Genomic DNA, 19,529 nt, shown 5'->3' on the forward strand with positions numbered 1-19,529 from the left:
CATACTGTTAAATTCAAATCTTTATTTTTCACTTTGAATGGATCGTTTACCTATTCATGATTTTGTAAAATCATGCATTGATCTTTTGGAAACTATTGGTTCACCAAGTTATGCTGATCTCCCAAATGTTGGCACATTTCATTACACAATGAATATCAAAAAATAAAATTCATTCATATCACCACTGAAGCTCATGGTGATGGACAGAAGTTTTCCAAAATTGCTTGTAAGCTTGAATTTTATCATCAGCAACAAATATTGTTAATTGTTTTCCTTGAAGTGACAGGCTCACTTTGTTCATGTTCATATCTTTTTTCATTTAATTTCAAATATCCAAGTCTGAATAACTACAGTTTTTCAGACTGCCTTTTAAAAAAGGGGGGGTGGTTAGTGCTTCCTGGAAAAAGCAGTTAGTTTTAAGCTCACAACTCAATCACGAAAGTGCTTTACTGTGCGACAACCATTACACTCCAGTATGTTCCAAAAGTGCTTCCTGCAGTCTTCCCATTTCACCACCCACCATAGTGAAAAGGCATGTATTCAAGCACTGAGACTTAACATAATTAATTTGTACTGCCTCATCGATGGACATTCTTTCAGTGACACCAAATAAAACAAACAAAAAACCGAAAAAACAACAAACAAGAAAACCCAGGGAGCTCTGGTGGTGAAGAATACACTGACTACCACTACAGTTTGATGTGACTGCCTTGATTCATGCTGGGCAGACTAAAGTTGAATCCAGGAACACCCCCCCTTCGCTGTGTGTGACTTAGAACATATTTACCTAATTCCACTGAGCCTTAGTTTCTTTTTCTGCAGAACAGCGATAAAGTACTACCCACTCTCATAGGTTTCCTGTAACAAATACATGAAGTAAAACGTTTAAATGCCATGCACAATGTCTTGACACAGCTTATGTGCCCAGTATGTAGTGGACGGGTTTCAAACACAGACTGCGGTATTAATAAGAGCAGCACCTCAGATGAACAGAGAATCTATTGTTACAACCCACCGGCAAGTTGACTGTCAGAGTTAGAAATGAAAACATAGTTTTGTGATTTCCTTACTTTGTCTATCTGTGAAGACATCCAATTATGTCACAAGTCTCAGCTATCTGGGTCTCAGTTTAACTTCTAGAATGAGAATAAAATGTCCTTTTATCTCCGGGAAGGCAAAACCCAAAGCCGCCCAGACTACAGGAAAGAGCTTATTATTCAAACGTTTTCTGGGTTTTAGCTGTTGGGAGACCTGACACACATATGCCTCCAGCCACCCTCAAGCAGAAGGGCTGCATATTCGGAAACATTTATCAAGCACTTAAAGATATTTTGAGAAAAGCACTTTGTTTTGATTCTTATACTTGACCATGAATCAATGTTTAAATTCTCAGTAATAATACACAGCAACCCAAAACTCAAGAGTGGATAGTTATTTCTGGATGATGAGGTAACAGTTGATTTTTATTTTCTTTTTATGCTCTTTTTTTTTTTTTTACATTTTCTTACCGTCAGCATAATCTGTTTACTGTTTTAAAGTTATTTTAAAATTTTTTTTAAAAGGAGAAAATCACAGTGAGCTTGGTTTATGGCATTTTTACTGCAATTTTGCACCGCATTTAAAATTTCAAAGGATTCGTTAAAATTTTAAAAGAACAGAGCATTCGCCTTGGCAAAGGGAGAAAATAGACTTCATTGTGGTTTTCACCACTCACCCACAACTTTTAGGAAAGAGAGACTGCCTCGCCAAAAGCCATTATTTTAATAACACAATATAAGCGTCGTACTGAGCAGTAAAAACCTGTTAACATGTGCTAGGGCTCCACCGTCGCTGGGCATGGGCTCTGAGCTTAACAAAGAGCGAGCGCAGCAGTCATGGAACAGCAGGCGGTCGGCAGACACTTCCTAAGTCTGGGCTTGACATCGCCCAGCGCTTTTTGGAGCCCCAAGCCCTTCCGTGGGCAGCTGTCCATCCTGAAGGCTTTCCTCCCCGGAGGAATCACCTTCCGGGAGGTTCTGCACTGCGCTTGCCTCAGAAACAGGCTCATCTGGGAGCTGGAGGTCGTTTCCTCACTCAGCTGTGCGGAAGAGAAAAAAATCATCACTTCCTCAGACACAAAGAAGGAAGGAAGCCTCCAAGTTCTACGCTTGGGGAAACGCATTGGATTTTTTTTTTTTTTTTAAGGAAATTGAATCCTGCACATCATTTTCTATAAATGTTGGTCTGGTTTCAGAAAGCTTAGGCATTCTGGGGAGAATTCAGTCACCTCCACCCTCCTCGTTTTGCGGAGGAGGAAGCATGAGAGCCGAGAGGAGGAATGACGCGACCAGTGGCTCGGGGCCAGCGAGTAGCCAAGTCAGGGCTCGCCTTGCGTTGCACGGGCTACCTCTGCTCCTTGACCAGCGGCCTCCAAGGTATTAGTTACGGGCTCTAAATAAAACACACACAAGCAACATGCAACCCTGGGTATGCCCTGCAAAGCCGATCCGTAAGGAAGGAAGTGGAGATTTAAACCTCCAGGTCTGAAAACAAAAAGGAGTTTCCGTTGTTATCGAAGTGTTGCTCCCCAAGTCGTCCCTCAATTTAACGTCGTTCAAACTTATTTTTCAGTACCTTGGCATACTGTCAAGCACCGAGAAGACCTACATGAGTGAATGCTGATTAGTAAACCGCTAATGGGTCGAATAAATAATATATGAGAAAATACTCTGAAAAATACTCTGTGAAAGATTAAATACACTGTATTATGGTTTGGGTGGGGTTAAAAATGGTGCGCAGACATCCATTCCACCGCCCTACGTGTTTCATAGATATTCCAAATGTATTCTTTCTAGTGCATTTTGGCTTGCTGATGCAGAGATAGGTAAAAAATAATAAGTCTGATAAATTATGCTCACTTTCTTGAGATTAAAAACCCTTACTCTATCTGTTAACACCTAGTAACTATGAACCTCTCATTGTGGGAGTGGTAAGTTCATAATTTTTCAAGAAATTAGCCCACCAAAATATGAAAACTGTGGGTCATTTTCTAAAATATTTTTGTTTACCAAAGTCACTTAAAACCACATTGAAAACTTCGCAATTATATATGCGGTTGCAACACTTATGTAGTCACGTTTTCCTTTTTCTACTTTTTATTGTAAAACTATAACAGTCTATGGTTAAAATAGAGTCTTAAATAAATTCTACCTCACACTTCAGCGGAAAATTCCAGTCAAACTTCTTGAATTGAAAAATGAAGAAATAAACAGTGAAGTCAGTCCCCTCGGTATTTCTGAAACACACTAGGCTCGTTCCTAACTTTGACATCCTGATCAAACAATTCCTACTGGAATTCCCATCAGAATTCCACTTCACCCCACTCCTCATAACTCCCCAAATCCTACACATCCTTTAGGGCCTCTAGCAAACACCACTGCCTCTATGATGCTATCGTTTATGACACCAGTTCGCCATCTTCTTTTTCCCGCCCAAAACACAGTATAGAACAAAGACCTCAGCTCTTGAAGCCAGATGGACCTGGTTTGCTCCCTCAACACACTACCTACTAGCTGGGTGAATAATTTCATCCCCAGTAAAATGGTAAATGGGAGTAATATTACTTACTTCACAGGATGCTGATCAGCAGACTGAATGAGATGTTGCGCGTGAAACCACCTGGCACTTAGTAAGTGCTCAATAACAGTTTCCTTCCTTCCATCCTTATTTAGCACCACCTGAATTCCAACTTATTATATACAACAATTATCTACGTGTGAAATTATCCCTGCCACTTCAACATGTCCCTTAAAATCACAGGCTTCTCTCTAGTCCCCATAGCACCTGCCATAGCTGATGAGCTCATCGAAGTAGTTATGCAATCAAATGACTTCAAGCTGGAGACTAAAGCAAACGAGATCCTTATTTTTCTGACAGGTAGCAAGCTCACTTCTTTCCCAAGCCAAATTCAATTTATTTTGGTAATTAACCCCTTAAACTGATAGAGAAGTGGCTGGGAAGTCCAGAGAAACAGGCGCTAAAATGAGCCTGGAGAAAAAATAAAAATGAAGGACTCACGTGAGTTAATGTTACCTTGCTGACTTTGAGGGATCCCTTCCGGATGCCTTCTCCACCTGGAGCTAGCACAGATGTAGACGTCTGCTTCTATGAACTCTAGCCCATAGAGCTTCATAGACTCCTCACTCCTCACTTCTGAAATGGCAAGTAGGACAGGAAATAGAATTAAAGTCAAAAGGGAGTCCTTCATTTTGCTGAGGATTGAATAAGAATCTGATGTGGTGAATATTGTCAAATTCAGTTTTGAAGTTACCGTCACGCTCTTGTCCAATTAACACTAACTTCCGTGACATTTTATTGGTCAGAACCTCGTTGTAATAATATTTGCGAAGCACAAAGGTTACATTGTGAAGTTTTGATAATGCGCTTTTATGATTATTGCTAGTTATTCAGTCACTTCTGAACATTGTTACTTACCATTAACTGCATCTGTGAGACAATAAACAGAATGCTCTCTTGGAAGACATCTAGAAACACACAGGCTTTGGGAGTAGCCAAGTATGATTTTCAATGTCAGCCTTGTCACTTGCTGAGTGACATGGAGCAAATTTTAAACCTTTTAAACTTTGATAACCATATCTCTAAAATGGAAAACCTATCTCATAAGAGTGTTTGAGTGTTGAAAGCAACACTTACCTCAAAGCCATGAGAAAGCTAACTTAAGAATTCACATTCTCATGTTTGGGTTTGAATCTCCACTTGGAGAAGATCTAGAATCTTAATCAAGATATTTAACCTCCCCAAGAATCCTTCTCTATAAAATTGTGATAGTGACTGCTTCTTAAAGCTAATGAGATAAACATTTATCTTCTTCCCACACCATTGGGATGGACTAGAAAAGATAACTTACCTTTAGAATAGAGAAGAATGTCTCTAACTAGAATCCTCCTTGTTATCCTTCACCCTATGACTTAGGCATGCATTTATCAATACACATTTTTATAATAAAAGCTGAACACATCACCCTCAAAGAGCTAAATAGTGAAATTTCTCTTCTGGTAAACTCCTTAACTAAAAGTACTAGTTCTTGCAAAGCTCTTACCTAAACTGGGAATGCTGGAGTTTGAGATCTTTGAGTTGTTGACTCACTTTTTAGCAAATTGAAAAATAATTTTTTAAATTGATTCCTCTTCTGTGATCTCTGGTTGAAAAAAAAAAAATCCCTCCAACGTGTGGTCAAGATCATATCACCCATACTTCTTGTGACATTGCCATTTTTCTGTAGGGAAGCCAGAAAATGGAACAAAACAACCTATGCTCTGCTGAAAGCATTTCTGACTCTGAAAAATAAAAATATTATTTCAAAGAATTGTTACTTTTTCAATCTGTCTGGCTGCAGTATGGGGAACTGACTAAGGGGAGCAAGATTTGAGGTAGGAGAAACAAAAAAAAGGCTTTTGCAATAATTTAGATGAGATATGATGTGCTCTAAGCTAAGGTTATTGCAGAAAGGATGGGGCAGGTGGCAATATACAGGAATAAGGAGGCCAAAAATGGTACTTAGGTCTCTGCTTGTACAACTGGGATGTGGGAGGAGAATCATTTCCTAAGAAAGGGACCTAAGGGGCAGGAATGGTTTTGAATGCAGACAAAGCTACCTCATCTTTTCGTAAGTCAAAATTGCAGGTGAATCGGTCGTTCATCAACTCCAGAGGGGCATCTGCATGACCAAGTCCTGCACACCCACAATATCAGCAATTATTTACCCATTATACCAACTTCTTCCCTTCTTTGGAGACTCACACTGCCCATCTTGATAATGCCAGGTTTAACGCTGTGCTCCAAAAAAGCTGTGCTCAGTGGTTCTGAGCTGGGCTTCTGCACAAGCCGGGAGAGAAGTGTTCAGCCAAGGGATGATCCCTGCCCTGGAGGTCAGATACACTCTGATATTTCTGAGCACTACTACCACCCCCACTAGATCCCCCTGAGCTCAAAATTGTCTCCTCTTCTTCCAGCCGTGAAGGCCTCATCAGCTTAACTAGGGACACTAAAGCAAGGCCAGTGGGACCTGAGCTTAGCCTGTGACCAAATGGAGAAAGCTAATCAACCAGGTCAGTTAAAGCTAATGCCAACGATGAAAGCCCTAGCTTGGAGCTTCAACTTCCAAAGCTTTATGTTTGCCATTTGTGAATCAAAAGAGTTGAATTGAATTACCTAAGGGCTCCCTTGAACTTGAAATGCTAAGTCTTGTTATAACTGTCTGATTCCTTTACTCCCAACTCAAAACCTTTCCATGGCTCAGCATTACCTTGAGAATAAAATCCAAACAGCCTGGCATTCAAGTCTCTTCACTCAGGTTCTATCACTGCTTGCACGAAACTCAAGGTCCAACCAGAGAAGATAATCAAAATGAAAATGAATCCTTCCATCTTTTGACCAACAAAAGTTTGTTGCTTGTATCTCTAACTACAGCACTTAATCTTTTTTATGTGGAGATTGACATGACTTTTCCTTCTCATCTCATCTGAAACTCAGTTTACTATCTGTGTGGCTTTGAACATGTAATTGTCTTCTCTGAGTTTAGTTTCCTCATCTGTGAGGCGATAATAATCTGCATTTTGTGTCGTTGTGAAGACGGAATGAGTTAAGAAAAGCACGTGGCATCATATAAGATGTTTAATAAACACTCAATAAATTAACAATGTGTTATGCAAGAGAATAGAAACACAATTTTTGGTTGCAACTAGCTACTATGGAAGGCTGTTATGTATAACTCTTGATCTCAAAAGTATCCATAAGTTTGCACTGCCCTGGTCTTTTTCTTTCCTTCCTGTATTCTTTCCCTTCCTTCTTTGTTCCTTTCCTCTTTCCACAAATAAGTTAGAGTACTATTTTTCAAAGTGTTTTCTTTAGGACATGAGTCTTTGAAGATAGTCTTTGGAAAAAAATATCCTATGGTAATGGTCCTTTTTTTGGAGATTAATAATGTATATTATATATAAGGGCTGAGAGAAGACTTATAATTTGGAAAATTCTTTGATATGTTTAATTCAAAGTTTCCCAAACTTATTTGACCCCAGAAAATCTTTCACCATGAAATTGGCTAATATCTGGGATAGTCATGAATTTCTAAAGGAGACACATTTCCAGTTCTCTTCTTTTCAGGCACATGGTGGAATTCTATTTTCCTATTCTTCAATGTTGGATGTGGCCATGTGACATATTTTGCCAAATAAAAGGTGAATGGAAGTAACATATGTCACTTGTACCTGACATTTAAGGATTGATACATGATTCCCCAGTTCTCCCTCTCTCTCACCTTGATGACCAACAGCATTCTTGATAGATTCTGGTCTCTGAGTCAGAACAATATAGAGCAGGACCACCTGCTCACCTGTAATAAACATGTAATGTAAATGAGAAAGAAATTTTATCGTTTAAAACCACTGAGATTTGGGGCTCCTGCGTGGTTCAGTCAGTTACATGTCTGCCTTTTGCTCTAGTCGTGATCCTGGGATCGAGCCCCCTATTGGGCTCCCTGCTTATCCCTCTCCCTCTCCTGCTCCCCCTGCTTGTGCTTGCTCTCTCCCTTTCTCTCCCTCTCTCTCTGTGTCAAATAAATAAATTTTTTTAAAAAAATCAAAAATAAAACCACTGAGATTTGATGATTATTGGTTGTGGCAACATAATCTGACTTATCCTGACTAGTATAATTATCTTAACGTTATTTACATCTTACAGATGTAGAGAATGTTTATATGACCCAAGTTTTAGATCAAAGCAAAGTGAGATCAGTTATTTGGCCTTAACTGGAATTAACTGACATGTGCTCAATATGATTGATAATATGAAGATCCACAATTAACAGGAACCAAAATTCCAAGTTAATAACCAAACAATGGATTGAGTAAATATGTATTTCATCTATAAATTGCTTATCAAGGAACTATGGCCACAAAAACACCTAACACATGGTGTTAGAGCAGTTTGGCATGAGTTATAAGTACTGTTTGTGGCATTGAGAATTGGGAAATCAGATCTCCATTCTGCCATTTAATATCCAGGTGTCCTTAGGAAATATTTCATGTCTCTGAATCTCAGTTTCTTCATTTTATGCAGAGATAATAATACTGACTTCATTAGAGTGGTTGTCAGGATTAAATTATGCCGAGTACTGTTAGAGTCTCTAGCAATGGTAATAATAATAATGATTATAAGGATTATGGTAATAATAAGGATTATAACTCTACCAAATATTATACTGTGTCATAGTGGCCTTGGTGTTAGAATGCTAGAGTTTTAATACTGGTCCTGCAGTTTCCAGCTAAGAGAGCTTGAGAAGGTAGTTTAAACTATAATTTGATTTTCTAATTTGTAATATGGAAAAATATCACGGGATCAAATGAAGCAGTGTTAATTATCACCCAGATAAATTATAAAGCATACCACATATAGTTATTTTATGATAATGATGAGTATAAGAACACTCTATAAATTTGTTATCAAACAATTTATTTTTATTTGTACTTATTGCTTCTAGAGGGTGTTTTCAGCATTCATCCAGCTATTCCTGGGCGTCATTCACAACTCCTCATTCTCCCTCTCTCTTCCCTGACTAAAACCTCCTTCATGCATACACATCCATTAAATCACCAAGTCTCATAGGTTCTACCTCTGATTTTCTCTGTGATCCACCACTTCTCTCTATCCTCTCTGCCATGGTCTCAACTCTCATTTAGAGACTGCGACAGTCTTTCAACTGGTCTGTATCTTTCATCAAGCCATTGTCCACACTGCTGCTGGAATGATCTTTCTAAACATGTGCTTATATTGTTACCCACTTGGAAAACTTTCAATGGCTTTCCATTTTCCTCATGATAAAGTCCAGATTTCCTTACCGTGGCCTATAAGACCTTTCATGATGGGCCTATGTCTACTTGTGCAGGCCCTCAAACTCTGAATGGTCTAGTTCTACTGAAAGCCTCACCATTTGTGGGAAGTTCATGTTCTCCCTCTCTCTCTCTCTAGGCCTTTGCACCTGCTGTTTTCTTCACCTGAAATCCCTTTTTGCCCCTCTTTAAAAACTAGTTAATTTCTACTCCACAATATCTGTAGAATGGATATTGAAATATCACTTATTTAGAAGACTTCTGCATAACTTTCTTACTACTCACTTTAGTAATTTTTTAAGTGCTCTATCAGTAAGAATTTAAATGAGCCGTTAAAAATGTTTTTAATAGCCTTAGAAAATGGTAATTGATATTTAAAGTTTCATTTTGTATGGACAAAGAAGCTACTTTCTTTTTATGTTTTTGTCATTATGTTGGGTTTTTAGAAATTTAAAAGCTTAGTAAATAAATTGTAAATGCTCAATAAGTAATTGAAATACATAATAATTCAAAAAATTCAATAAAATTATTATCAGTGAATTATGATGTAAGATCCCTAAAATATCCTGGGATACTTTTTCCTTCCTGGTATAATAGCACTATATCTTTTAATAGTTGACTTATTCAAAGAAATACAGACATGGTGAGAGTACATTTTTCATGAGTTGTTCTGGATGCCACACAAATGTATCATCAATTTAGCAAAAGCAGTGCTTATTTTGATAAGATTTACAACCACGTTTTATATGTTCCAACTAAATGGACATGTTCTGCTTTCTATTTAACCCGGGAATTAGTTTCATGTAAACTGTTAGCCTTTCAGTTTTATCACCCACTGAGTAAGCCAACCCAAGCAAATGAAGGCTAATAGCCTAGTAAATGTTCTATGGATTTGAGGGTAGACTTGAACATTGCAGTAAATTCTGAACAAACCAGACACAAAGCCCAAATGGAACAAATGAGATCATTAGCACAGTCTGTATCTCTGGAGGAGGAGTGGGGCCATGCAAGGACCTAGCCAGCTGCAAAAGGCAAAGAGGTTCTCGGACCAAGAAGTGGGAATGTGGTCTGGGATAATCAGAAGGAGAACTACCATTTTTGAGTACCAATTTTGTGCCAGGCATAGGGTTAAGTGCTTTATATTGAAGAAAAACTACACCAGTCAGTGGGAACACAATCTCAAAAACGGCAGCAATATTCACCTAAAGAAAGTCATCATAATTTTGTTTTCAGTTTTTGTCTTGAGGTGGAAAATTGACTTTATATTGTTATAGAGCAAAGAAAACTATGACCTATGTTTAGCTGATTTTTAAGGCTGATTTTATGTTCTGTTTGATTGTACGTTCTGTATTTTCCAGTTAAAATGTTTTATCCTCTGTGATGTTAAGATATCTTGGTAGGATATTAAAGAAATCATACTTAAATATTAGATCATATTTCAATCTGGGATATGCATGAAGACAACATTTCTCCCATTAATTCGATCATTCACTCATTCAACAAATATTTGTTGCAATAACCCCTCCATGGAGGTAGTGTTCTAGGTGCTGGAGATACAGTGGTGAGCAAAACACATAGTCCCTACCCTCAGAGAGCTTAGGGTCTAGGGGAGGAAGCAGGTACTAAGCAAATAATCACACCAATATTTAGCGCAGCATGTGCGAATCTCAATTCAGAAACTCAGGTGTCCAAGAAATGTATATTCTATAATTCAGTTTCTAGCCCTAAGTCTTCATTCCATCCTGCTGGCAGAAACAAACAACATACACACGTTAATAACAGTCTCTCTCAGATTTGGCTTCCTTCCCTTTCCCAGGATATAATTCTAGCAACTTACTCTCTGCAAAGCCTTTCTATCATCAAATTGTTGCTTCTCGCTAGTCATTAATTGTCCTCAGCTGCCTGGCTTCTTTGGTTCCAGTGGTCCTTGTTGCTTCTACACATCACTCATTGCATGGAGAATGGTTTTTCTGAGGCTGACTGTGCTCCCTCCTAGGCCTTTCTGCTTCCTGAACAATGATATTTAGAAGCAGGACATAGGTCCCCTCTGCTCTATGGATTCATTAGGCCTCTCTCTTTTCCTCATTCCCCACCCCTTTCAGCCCCGCAGAAACTTCACATTTCCCTTCATGTTTAAGATACTTGGAGTAAATGTACTGGCTGGGTGGCAGTCCTGCAGAAGTGAGCTCAGAAAGGGTTCTCTTGAGAAGATGAGATATCAACTGAGATCTGAAGGAGGGAGTAAAGAGTTAACATGTTGAAAGGGAGTGAGGGATGGGAAGGAGAGTGTTCCTAACCAAAGGGATACATGTAGCAAGGTCTGATGGCAGGAAAAAGCTGAAAAACTAAGTTACAAGGATTATCATTTAGGGACAAAACCTTAGTTATAGAAGAATATACACTCTTGTGCTTTGTTTATGAGACCTCATCGAATGATCTAGACATTAACCATTTGCTGCACAATAGTGGAAAATATTTAAGAACTGCTCAAAGCCTTGGGACTTTCTGTGGTGGTACCCTTTAAGAGGTAGATGAAAGCTGCTACATCAGTTTGCACATTCTAATCACTTTCCGGTATCACAAGAGAGATTTTTACTTATACAATAGTCCTAGAGTACGCAGCTGGTAAAACCAGAGGCTACAATCCAGTATTACTGCTAAAAGACATTTTTCATCCACCAATGTTGTACATGTATGAAAATGGTGTACTGTATACTATAACATGCCCCATACCTTGTATTGGAGAGTACAATATTGTAAATCCTAAAACACCACTATTTTAGCACAATAAAAGACAAGTCCAAAGAGCTCTTCTATAGACTACTCCAGATAACTTGACTTCTTTGACACTTGTAGCTTAACATAATTTTTTTAAAGAAATTCAAGGTCATTATCATTGACCAGTTACCAGATGTTTGGTGTTTGGTAAGTTACATCACCTATTTAAGCCTTAATTATATCACCCGGAAAAAAGAGATTATAATAATATTACAACTTCTTTCCCTGTCTGTCTCATAGGATTGCTGTAATGGTATAATGAGATAATGGATGTGAAAGTGTTCTACAAACTGTAAAGAACTTTAACATGTACATTATTACTAGGGTGTTGTTGATAACTAAATCTATTCACAGTACAATTCAACATTTTCTTTTAGGGAGGTTTTATTGAGACAAAATTGCAAATTCTAAGTGTTTCACTTCTCATTTGTGATTGTATGTAACTACATAGAAGTGAACCAAATGAACACACTATGATACACAATTGTATCATGAATACAATCTTCCTTCCCTACAACAGTTGCAAGAGCAGCTAACGACTTACTCACAGACAACAGTAATGTAAGTTCTACATGAGAGATGCCTGGTAGAGAATGACCAAACAAAGTAATGAATATCCAACACACAATAGGAGTCTACAGTGAGGCCAGTCACCACTCCCTCTTTAGGCCCCTAATTAGTCCATTAGGAGTGTGTGTGTGTGTGTGTGTGTGTATGCGTGCGCACGTGCGCATGTGTGTGTTTGAAGGATAAAATGAGATGGCTAACTGCTAAGCAGAACTCTCATTTGATTCTTAAAATTCTATCATTGGGAAAATGCATATTAAACATAATAAAACAACAATGAGATACTACAACACATCTATTAGAACAGCCAAACTTTGGAATACTAACAATACCAAAGCAGGTAAGGATATGGAAAAATAGGAGCTCTCATACACTGATGGAGGGAATGAAAAATGGTGTACAGCCCCTTTGGAAGATAATTTGGGGTTTTTATTTTTTTGCAAAACAACATACTGTGCAATCCAATAATCATGCTTCTCAGTATTAACCAAAGGAGTTGAAAACTTATGTCCACATAAAATCCTGCACACAGATGTTTTTAGCAACTTTATTCATAATTGCCCAAATTTGGAAGCAACCAAGATGTCCTTCAGAAGGTGAATGATAAACTGTGGTACATCCAGACTATGGAATATCATTCAGCACTAAAAAGGAATGAGATGTAAAGCCATGAACAGATGTGGAAGAACCTTAAATTCATATTACTAAGTGAAAGGACCTAATCTGAAAAGGCTATATACACTATAATTCCAATTATATGACATTCTGGAAAAGATAAGACCATTGAGACAGTAAAAGATCTGTGATTGCTGGATTGGGGAGTGAAGGAAAGAATAGAGCACAGAGAATTTTGGGGACAGCGAAAATGCTCTATATAATACTCTAATTTGAATATATGTTATTATACACTTATCAAAACCCATAGAATATACAACACTAAGGGTGAACCATTACGTAAACTATGGACTTCGGGTAGTTAGGATGTGTCAATGTAGGCTCATTGATTGTAACAAATGTACCACTTTGGTGAGTGTTGTGGGTGATGGGAGGGGCTATGCATTGGTGGGGGCAAGGAGTATATGAGAAATCTCTTGTACCTTCCTTTTGATTTTATTATAAGCCTAAAACCCCCCCAAATCCTAAATTTTTAGAAATATTTTATCAGATAGAGTTTACTAGTGAGAATCCAAAGCCAGCCCAGAAAGCCAGCAAAGTAATTCCTTTTGTAACTCCAAGGTGATAGATCTTAAAATAAAAATTCATGCTAATCTAAAAGCATGGGAGAATCTATAAGATCAGGAGTGAGAAGGGTAAAATGGAAGAGGGTCAGTGCACAGGATCAGTTGCCCAGGGTCTAAGAATAATAAAATAGTTTTATTTTTCATTTAGACTTGATGAGCAGTGATGGTAGAATATGTGAAAAATTTTGAAAGGTCAAAAGTACATAATAAAAAGAAACATTTTTTCAATTAAATCAAGTTTTTATTTTGTTACACAGAGTGTTACGGAAAGTCCAACCTTTCAGAAAGATAAAGGGATGAACCACAATGATTTATATCAGCAGAAAATATATAATTCTTTTTTTCTGACCTAAGCTCTCAGTCCACCTAAGAATCACCTTGTTTTTGTTTAAAGGATGGCTCCAAAGAAATGGAGATTGTGAAGAAGTGGCCACTTATAAAAAGCAGTTTCTACTGTTACACAGATTCCATTCTTAAGTTTTACACATACTTTTTTTTCCAGTGAGTTTAGTGAGTTTCAAATGCCTTAACTCTCCTCTCCACTTAGAATGCTTTACAAAACAGGCCATACTGTCCTATGGCCTCAGTTAACAAAACACATCTGTTTGGGGAAGTTGCTGCCTTCCACTCCTATATTCACAAGCTAGCTCTAGAACCCTTCATAAGATAACATCCTGATGCCAACTTAGATCAAGGACTTTCTATTTTCTTTCTGGGCCCACCTAAGTCTGGGTTTAAAACCCATAGCAGATTTTGGGCAGGCAGAGGAGGGTGCCCTGATGTGTCCCAGACTAACTCTTCTCATTGAATTGGGAGTGTGATGCCTGGTGGCTAAACAATGCAATTTTGACATTTCTTGTCATGTCTTTTGCTTGTCAAATAGTCTAACAAAGTTTCATAGCTTAATCTCTCAAATCTAAGAGGATAAAATTCTGATTTAAAGTTGGGTGTGAGAATCCAATATTCTCATAACACCAACACATGCGTAATTCATAAACTACGGAAAATAGATCTTGGAAAGCAGAAGATTTTAAAAGTCTATGGAACTTCATCTTGTAAAGATTTTTGGTCTAAGTAATTCTAATAATTTCCAAGCTTTGCTTCTAATGGAATAATAATTTTCTAACTTATGTGGACATTTTATAAATACACATGTGTAGTTATATGTACTTGGAATATGACTAAAACATTTAAAAAATCCCAACAAAACTCTTACAATTAGCTTAGATCTAAAACTAATCACATATCTCTGAAACAAAAGTTTATTAAATTTATGTTAAGTTGAAATAGAAGTTATACATCAAATATCATTTTCTAACATCAAAATCCCAGCTTACTGCATACAAATTGGATTATTGGACATAAAACACTGTTTCTTTTTCTTTAAACAGCAACAAGAAAAAATATTAGTAATGATGAATTATCCTTGTTGGTTTGACTTGGGTCCAAGCAAAGTATCTATTATATCTCCCTGAAAAGAAAAAGTCAAACAATTACAATGCAATAAAATATAAATTAAGAGGTAAAGGAGTCTTTAAAATGCCACTTAAAATTTATAAATTAGTGATGCATATAAAGGGCATCCAATAAGAGTATACAAAGTTAACAAACCAAAGTAAATTTAAATAGTAACTGTTACTTCTTAGTATAAACCTGCTTTTTCCTATGAAAGACTCTTTTAATGGAGTTTTATAAACAATTTTTTAAGGATTCATTCAGGGATCATTTTGACAGCACCTGTTTAGCCTTAATATCTACACCTCAGTTTTCTCATCTGTAAAATAGCTCGTGATATTGATGGTATCTTAAACTCTTTCCTGACCTACAGTGCTTGATTTAGAGAGAGTTGAATATCTGAATTTCAATGGGGATTTTATATTTAATTTAATAATAATGATCTTTGTACCAAAGGGGTAAAATAATAATCTGTAAGAGGATGAAACCAAAGATGGAAGATGTGTTTTTAAGAAAGATATTGTGAAAAGATGGGAACTGGAAGCAGAAACCAGAGTTTTCCCTACTACACAGTGAAGGTGATCTTAAAATCACTGATATCCCCGGGAATCTTAGTTTCCTTGAATGTATAATAGAAATATTAACAACCACTTCTAAAAATTATTATAATGAGTGGAATGAACTAATGTATGTAAGTGCTTTACAAACTCTAAAGAGTTATAAACACCTGAGATGGTATTACATAAGTCAGTCCTGTCTTGTAGCCTCTACTAAGGATGACATTCCCCATCCTTCAAGTCCTGACACAAAATCAGTTGCCAAGCTTCTTTCCAAACCCATCTCTTTCTAGTTCAGTCTCTCACTTGGACTAACATAGATCACTACTGTAATCTGCTCATTATTGTATCTTTAGCACCTAAAAGAGACCCTGTCACATAGTACACACTCAGTAGATATCTGTTGAATGAATGAGTGGTCTATACGTAAATACCCAAAGTACAGAGAAAAAGACAGCAAACATTTATATACTAAAACATAAGAATAGAAATAGTATTCAGGAGTGATTCTCCACAGGCTGCCTCCAGAAAAAAAAAAAAAAAAAAAAAAAGGTTGCTTTGTGCGGTGCCCCATTGAAATTAGCTTCAGCCAAGTACTTAAACCATAATTCTGTTCAACATAAGACTTAGGCCCTGGCAACCAACCACATCCCATCAGGAGAGCAAGTGGTTCTTCAACAAACAATAATACTAATGTGGTGGTGAATCCTGTTGTCAAAGTTATCATTGCAAAGCTTGGACCCTATATTCCTGATTGTGCCAGGCATCCGGCTGATGTCACCCCTAGCCACAAACCCAGAACTGATAGGACAGGAGTGTTCTACTATGTCATATCATACAAATATTCTGGTGTTTGAACACATCAGGGAGGTGCCAGAGCTTCAGAAATCATTTTGCTTACAATTGAAACATCCATAGCCCCAGGATCAAAGTTCTTCCCCTGCAGTGCAAGGCCACAGAGGATGACAGGCAATGTAGAGACAAGAGGGAGTCATGGTCCTATACCCATATCATGGTCCTTGATATACCTCAATGGGTTTCCACCAATGTGCTCTGGCACACCTCGTGCATGTGTTATCTGGTACTTTGCCTTTGTAAAACCTGTACTCCTGTTGAAGTTCCCTTTGTACCCATCCTTAATCCTGGTCTTCCCTCATCCTTCACTTCCCAGAGGCAGGCTTTACTATAACTTTGGGGGTACATCTTTCCTATAAAATGAAAATATAAGCCTTCCAAAGTTTTGATCTACCCTTGGTTAAAATTAATGGAGAAATTATAGGACACAATGTTACTTGATAAGATATCTTGATAGGAAATTATGGTTTGACATTAATTACTTTGAGACTTCAAATTACTATTTGATTATAATTCTCTGAAAATTTCAGGAAGAGTTATATCAGGTAAGCTTGTGTTTGGCTGTAAGTAATACGAAATCTGATTAATAGGTTTTTGTTGAATTTCCCAGAAAAATAACCCTGAACCTTTAAAATATAATGACCAAAAGCATGAAAATGTATTTGTATTAGGAAACTGTATTTATTATTAATGTATGGAATATATTTGTTACAAGGAAATTTTGCTCAACAGCACTGAAATCATTAACACACACACAACACACATATACACACACACATATTTGTCAATAACGTTCAGACTCTCAGCTTAGCCTTCTGCTTCCAGAGCATACTGCTCAAAATGAAAGATGTTTCTAATATATATATATATATTTTTCTAATATAAATATAAATATATAATATATTTATATATAATATATATAAATATATATAATAAATATATAAATATAAATTTTTCTAATATATCTCTCTATATATATTTTTCTAATATATATATATCACATATATATTCTAATATATATATGTGATATATATATATATTCTAATATATATGTGATATATATATATATATATATATATATATATATATATATATATATACACATCACATCTCACATCTTCTTTATCCATTCATCAGTCGATGGACATTTGGGCTTTTTCCATAATTTGGCTATTGTAGATAATGCTGCTATAAACATTGGGGCACATGTATTCCTTTGAATTAGTGTTTTTGTATTCTTTGGGTAAAAATCTAGTAGTGTAATTGCTGGATCATGGGGTAGTTCTCTTTTTAACTTGAGGAGGAACCTCCATACTGTTTTCCAGAGTTGCACCAGTTTGCATAAAAAAGAATGAAATCTTGCCATTTGCAACGATATGGATGGAGCTAGAGTATTATGCTAAGCTGAATAAGTCAGTCAAAGAAAGAAAAATACCATATGATTTCACTCATATGTGAAATTTAAGAAACAAAACAAATGAGCATGGGGGAAAAAGAGAGAGAGAAGCAAGCCAAGAAACAGACTCTTAAATATAGAGAACAATGGTTACTAGAGGGGAGGTTGGTGGGGGATGGATGAAATAGGTGATGAGGATTAAGGCAGGTACTTGTGATGAGCACTGGGTGATGTATGGAAGTGCTGAATCACTAAATTCTACACCTGAAACTAATATTACTCTGTATGTTAACTGGAATTTAAATAAAAACTTTAAGGTAGTTAGGAAAATCTCCTTAAATGTCCACAGTCAATATGCATGTCAGCCAGTTGAGAAAATAATCTCCAAAACTACTTGTAATTCTTCATTTGTTTCTTTATTGGGAAAACCTATTTTTACCCAGAGAAGAAGAATAATTGTATATAGAAAATATGCAACAAATCAAGCAGGTAATTTTAATATTTTTTGTATTAAGGAACTTGTATATATTTGGCATTTTAAATATTCATTATTTATTAGAGAATTTGCCATTTTTAGATTGTCTCACAAATAAATTTGTGATTCTAGTTTAAATGTGTAATTGGGTAATTGATTTAGACTTGTGATTGTAGATTGAAATATTATTAATTTGTAAAAAGCATTGAAACATTTAAGATTCATCACATTCAACATTTAAAATTTATTAAATCAATAAGAATTCCTTCAGTGTCTTAAGGACATAAGACAATTGAAGTACTTAAAAAATCTATATTAAATTTATAAATTAAAGGATTTAAAGAAACTTGTTTCAAAAGCTTATTAAAAGTATATATTATTTGCTGGACTTATAAATAGAATAATAAAATATATTATCTAAATGTAAGATATTAAGATGGACTAAGATTTTCAAAAATTTTATAAAATATTTGAATGTGAACATTTTTTAATTTTTTATAATAATTTTTATTATGTTATGTTAGTCACCATACAGTATGTCCTTAGTTTTTGATGTAATGTTCCATGATTCCTCATTTGCGAACATTTTAAGCAAAAGTAGACTGTACATTTCCATGTACAAAAGAAATATTAAAGATGAAGGAAAAAAGAAAGACAGGAAAAAACACCTCATATTAATACCTTATACATGTCTCCTAATACACATGTGCAGGACATTCTCTATGGTATCATTGGCTTATATGGCATTTGAATTTTCACTTTTATTGAATCGCTCTCCAAAGAGGCTATGCTAATGCATATTCCCATGACCCTTGCATAAAAGTTCCTAATTCCCTACAACTTTGCTAATACTTACTACTGGCTAATATTTTAGTTTTTGTAAATCCAATCATTTTGAACTGATATCTTACATAATTTCAATTATATATTTCTTCATTACTAGTGAGAATGAATGTTGTTTAAGTTTATTTAATCTTCCAGTTTCTTTCCTATGAATTAGGATTTTATACATTTGCCCATTTAAAACATTGAATTGTTCTTATCGTTTAATAGTTCTTTATATATACTGGATGTTATGTCTTTCATAATGTCAGAAATTTCTTCTTCTAATCTGTTTCTTTTAACTTGGCATATGGAATCCTGAACAGAAAGTGTAGAGGTGCAATTTTAAATAAGGTAGCCAAGGAAGATTTCATCAAGAATGTGACCGATGTTTTGAGCAAAGACCTGAAGTGAGAGAACAAACTGGATTTTAGATAGGAGAAATGACAAGTACAAAGTCCTAAGCAAGCATCTATCTATCTATCTATCTATCTATCT

The 19,529-nt window shown here is 36.2% G+C and overlaps 2 protein-coding genes across 4 annotated transcripts in view; both read right to left on the reverse strand.

The window, feature by feature from the left end:
- Positions 1-1,578: 1,578 nt before the first annotated feature.
- INSL5 (insulin like 5) lies at positions 1,579-4,254 on the reverse strand. Its single transcript, XM_045801370.2, is given in 4 exon segments — positions 1,579-1,893; positions 1,896-1,952; positions 1,955-2,077; positions 4,072-4,254. Coding segments are annotated over 4 exon segments (399 nt in total). The 5' UTR covers positions 4,247-4,254; the 3' UTR covers positions 1,579-1,849.
- A 9,446-nt stretch (positions 4,255-13,700) lies between these two features.
- The window catches only part of DNAI4 (dynein axonemal intermediate chain 4), an 83,553-nt gene continuing 77,724 nt past the window's right edge, over positions 13,701-19,529 (reverse strand). For all 3 annotated transcript variants that reach the window (XM_087865983.1, XM_087865982.1, XM_087865981.1), the window contains one exon: positions 13,701-14,942. In XM_087865983.1, the coding sequence (XP_087722109.1) occupies positions 14,892-14,942 (51 nt within the window). In that variant the 3' untranslated portion in view covers positions 13,701-14,891. The remainder of the gene's footprint in view (positions 14,943-19,529) is intronic.

Source organism: Ursus americanus, chromosome 12, assembly GCF_024610735.1.
Source record: "Ursus americanus isolate L20-20 chromosome 12, mUrsAme1.1.p, whole genome shotgun sequence".
In the NCBI taxonomy this organism is placed as follows: Eukaryota; Metazoa; Chordata; class Mammalia; order Carnivora; family Ursidae; genus Ursus; species Ursus americanus.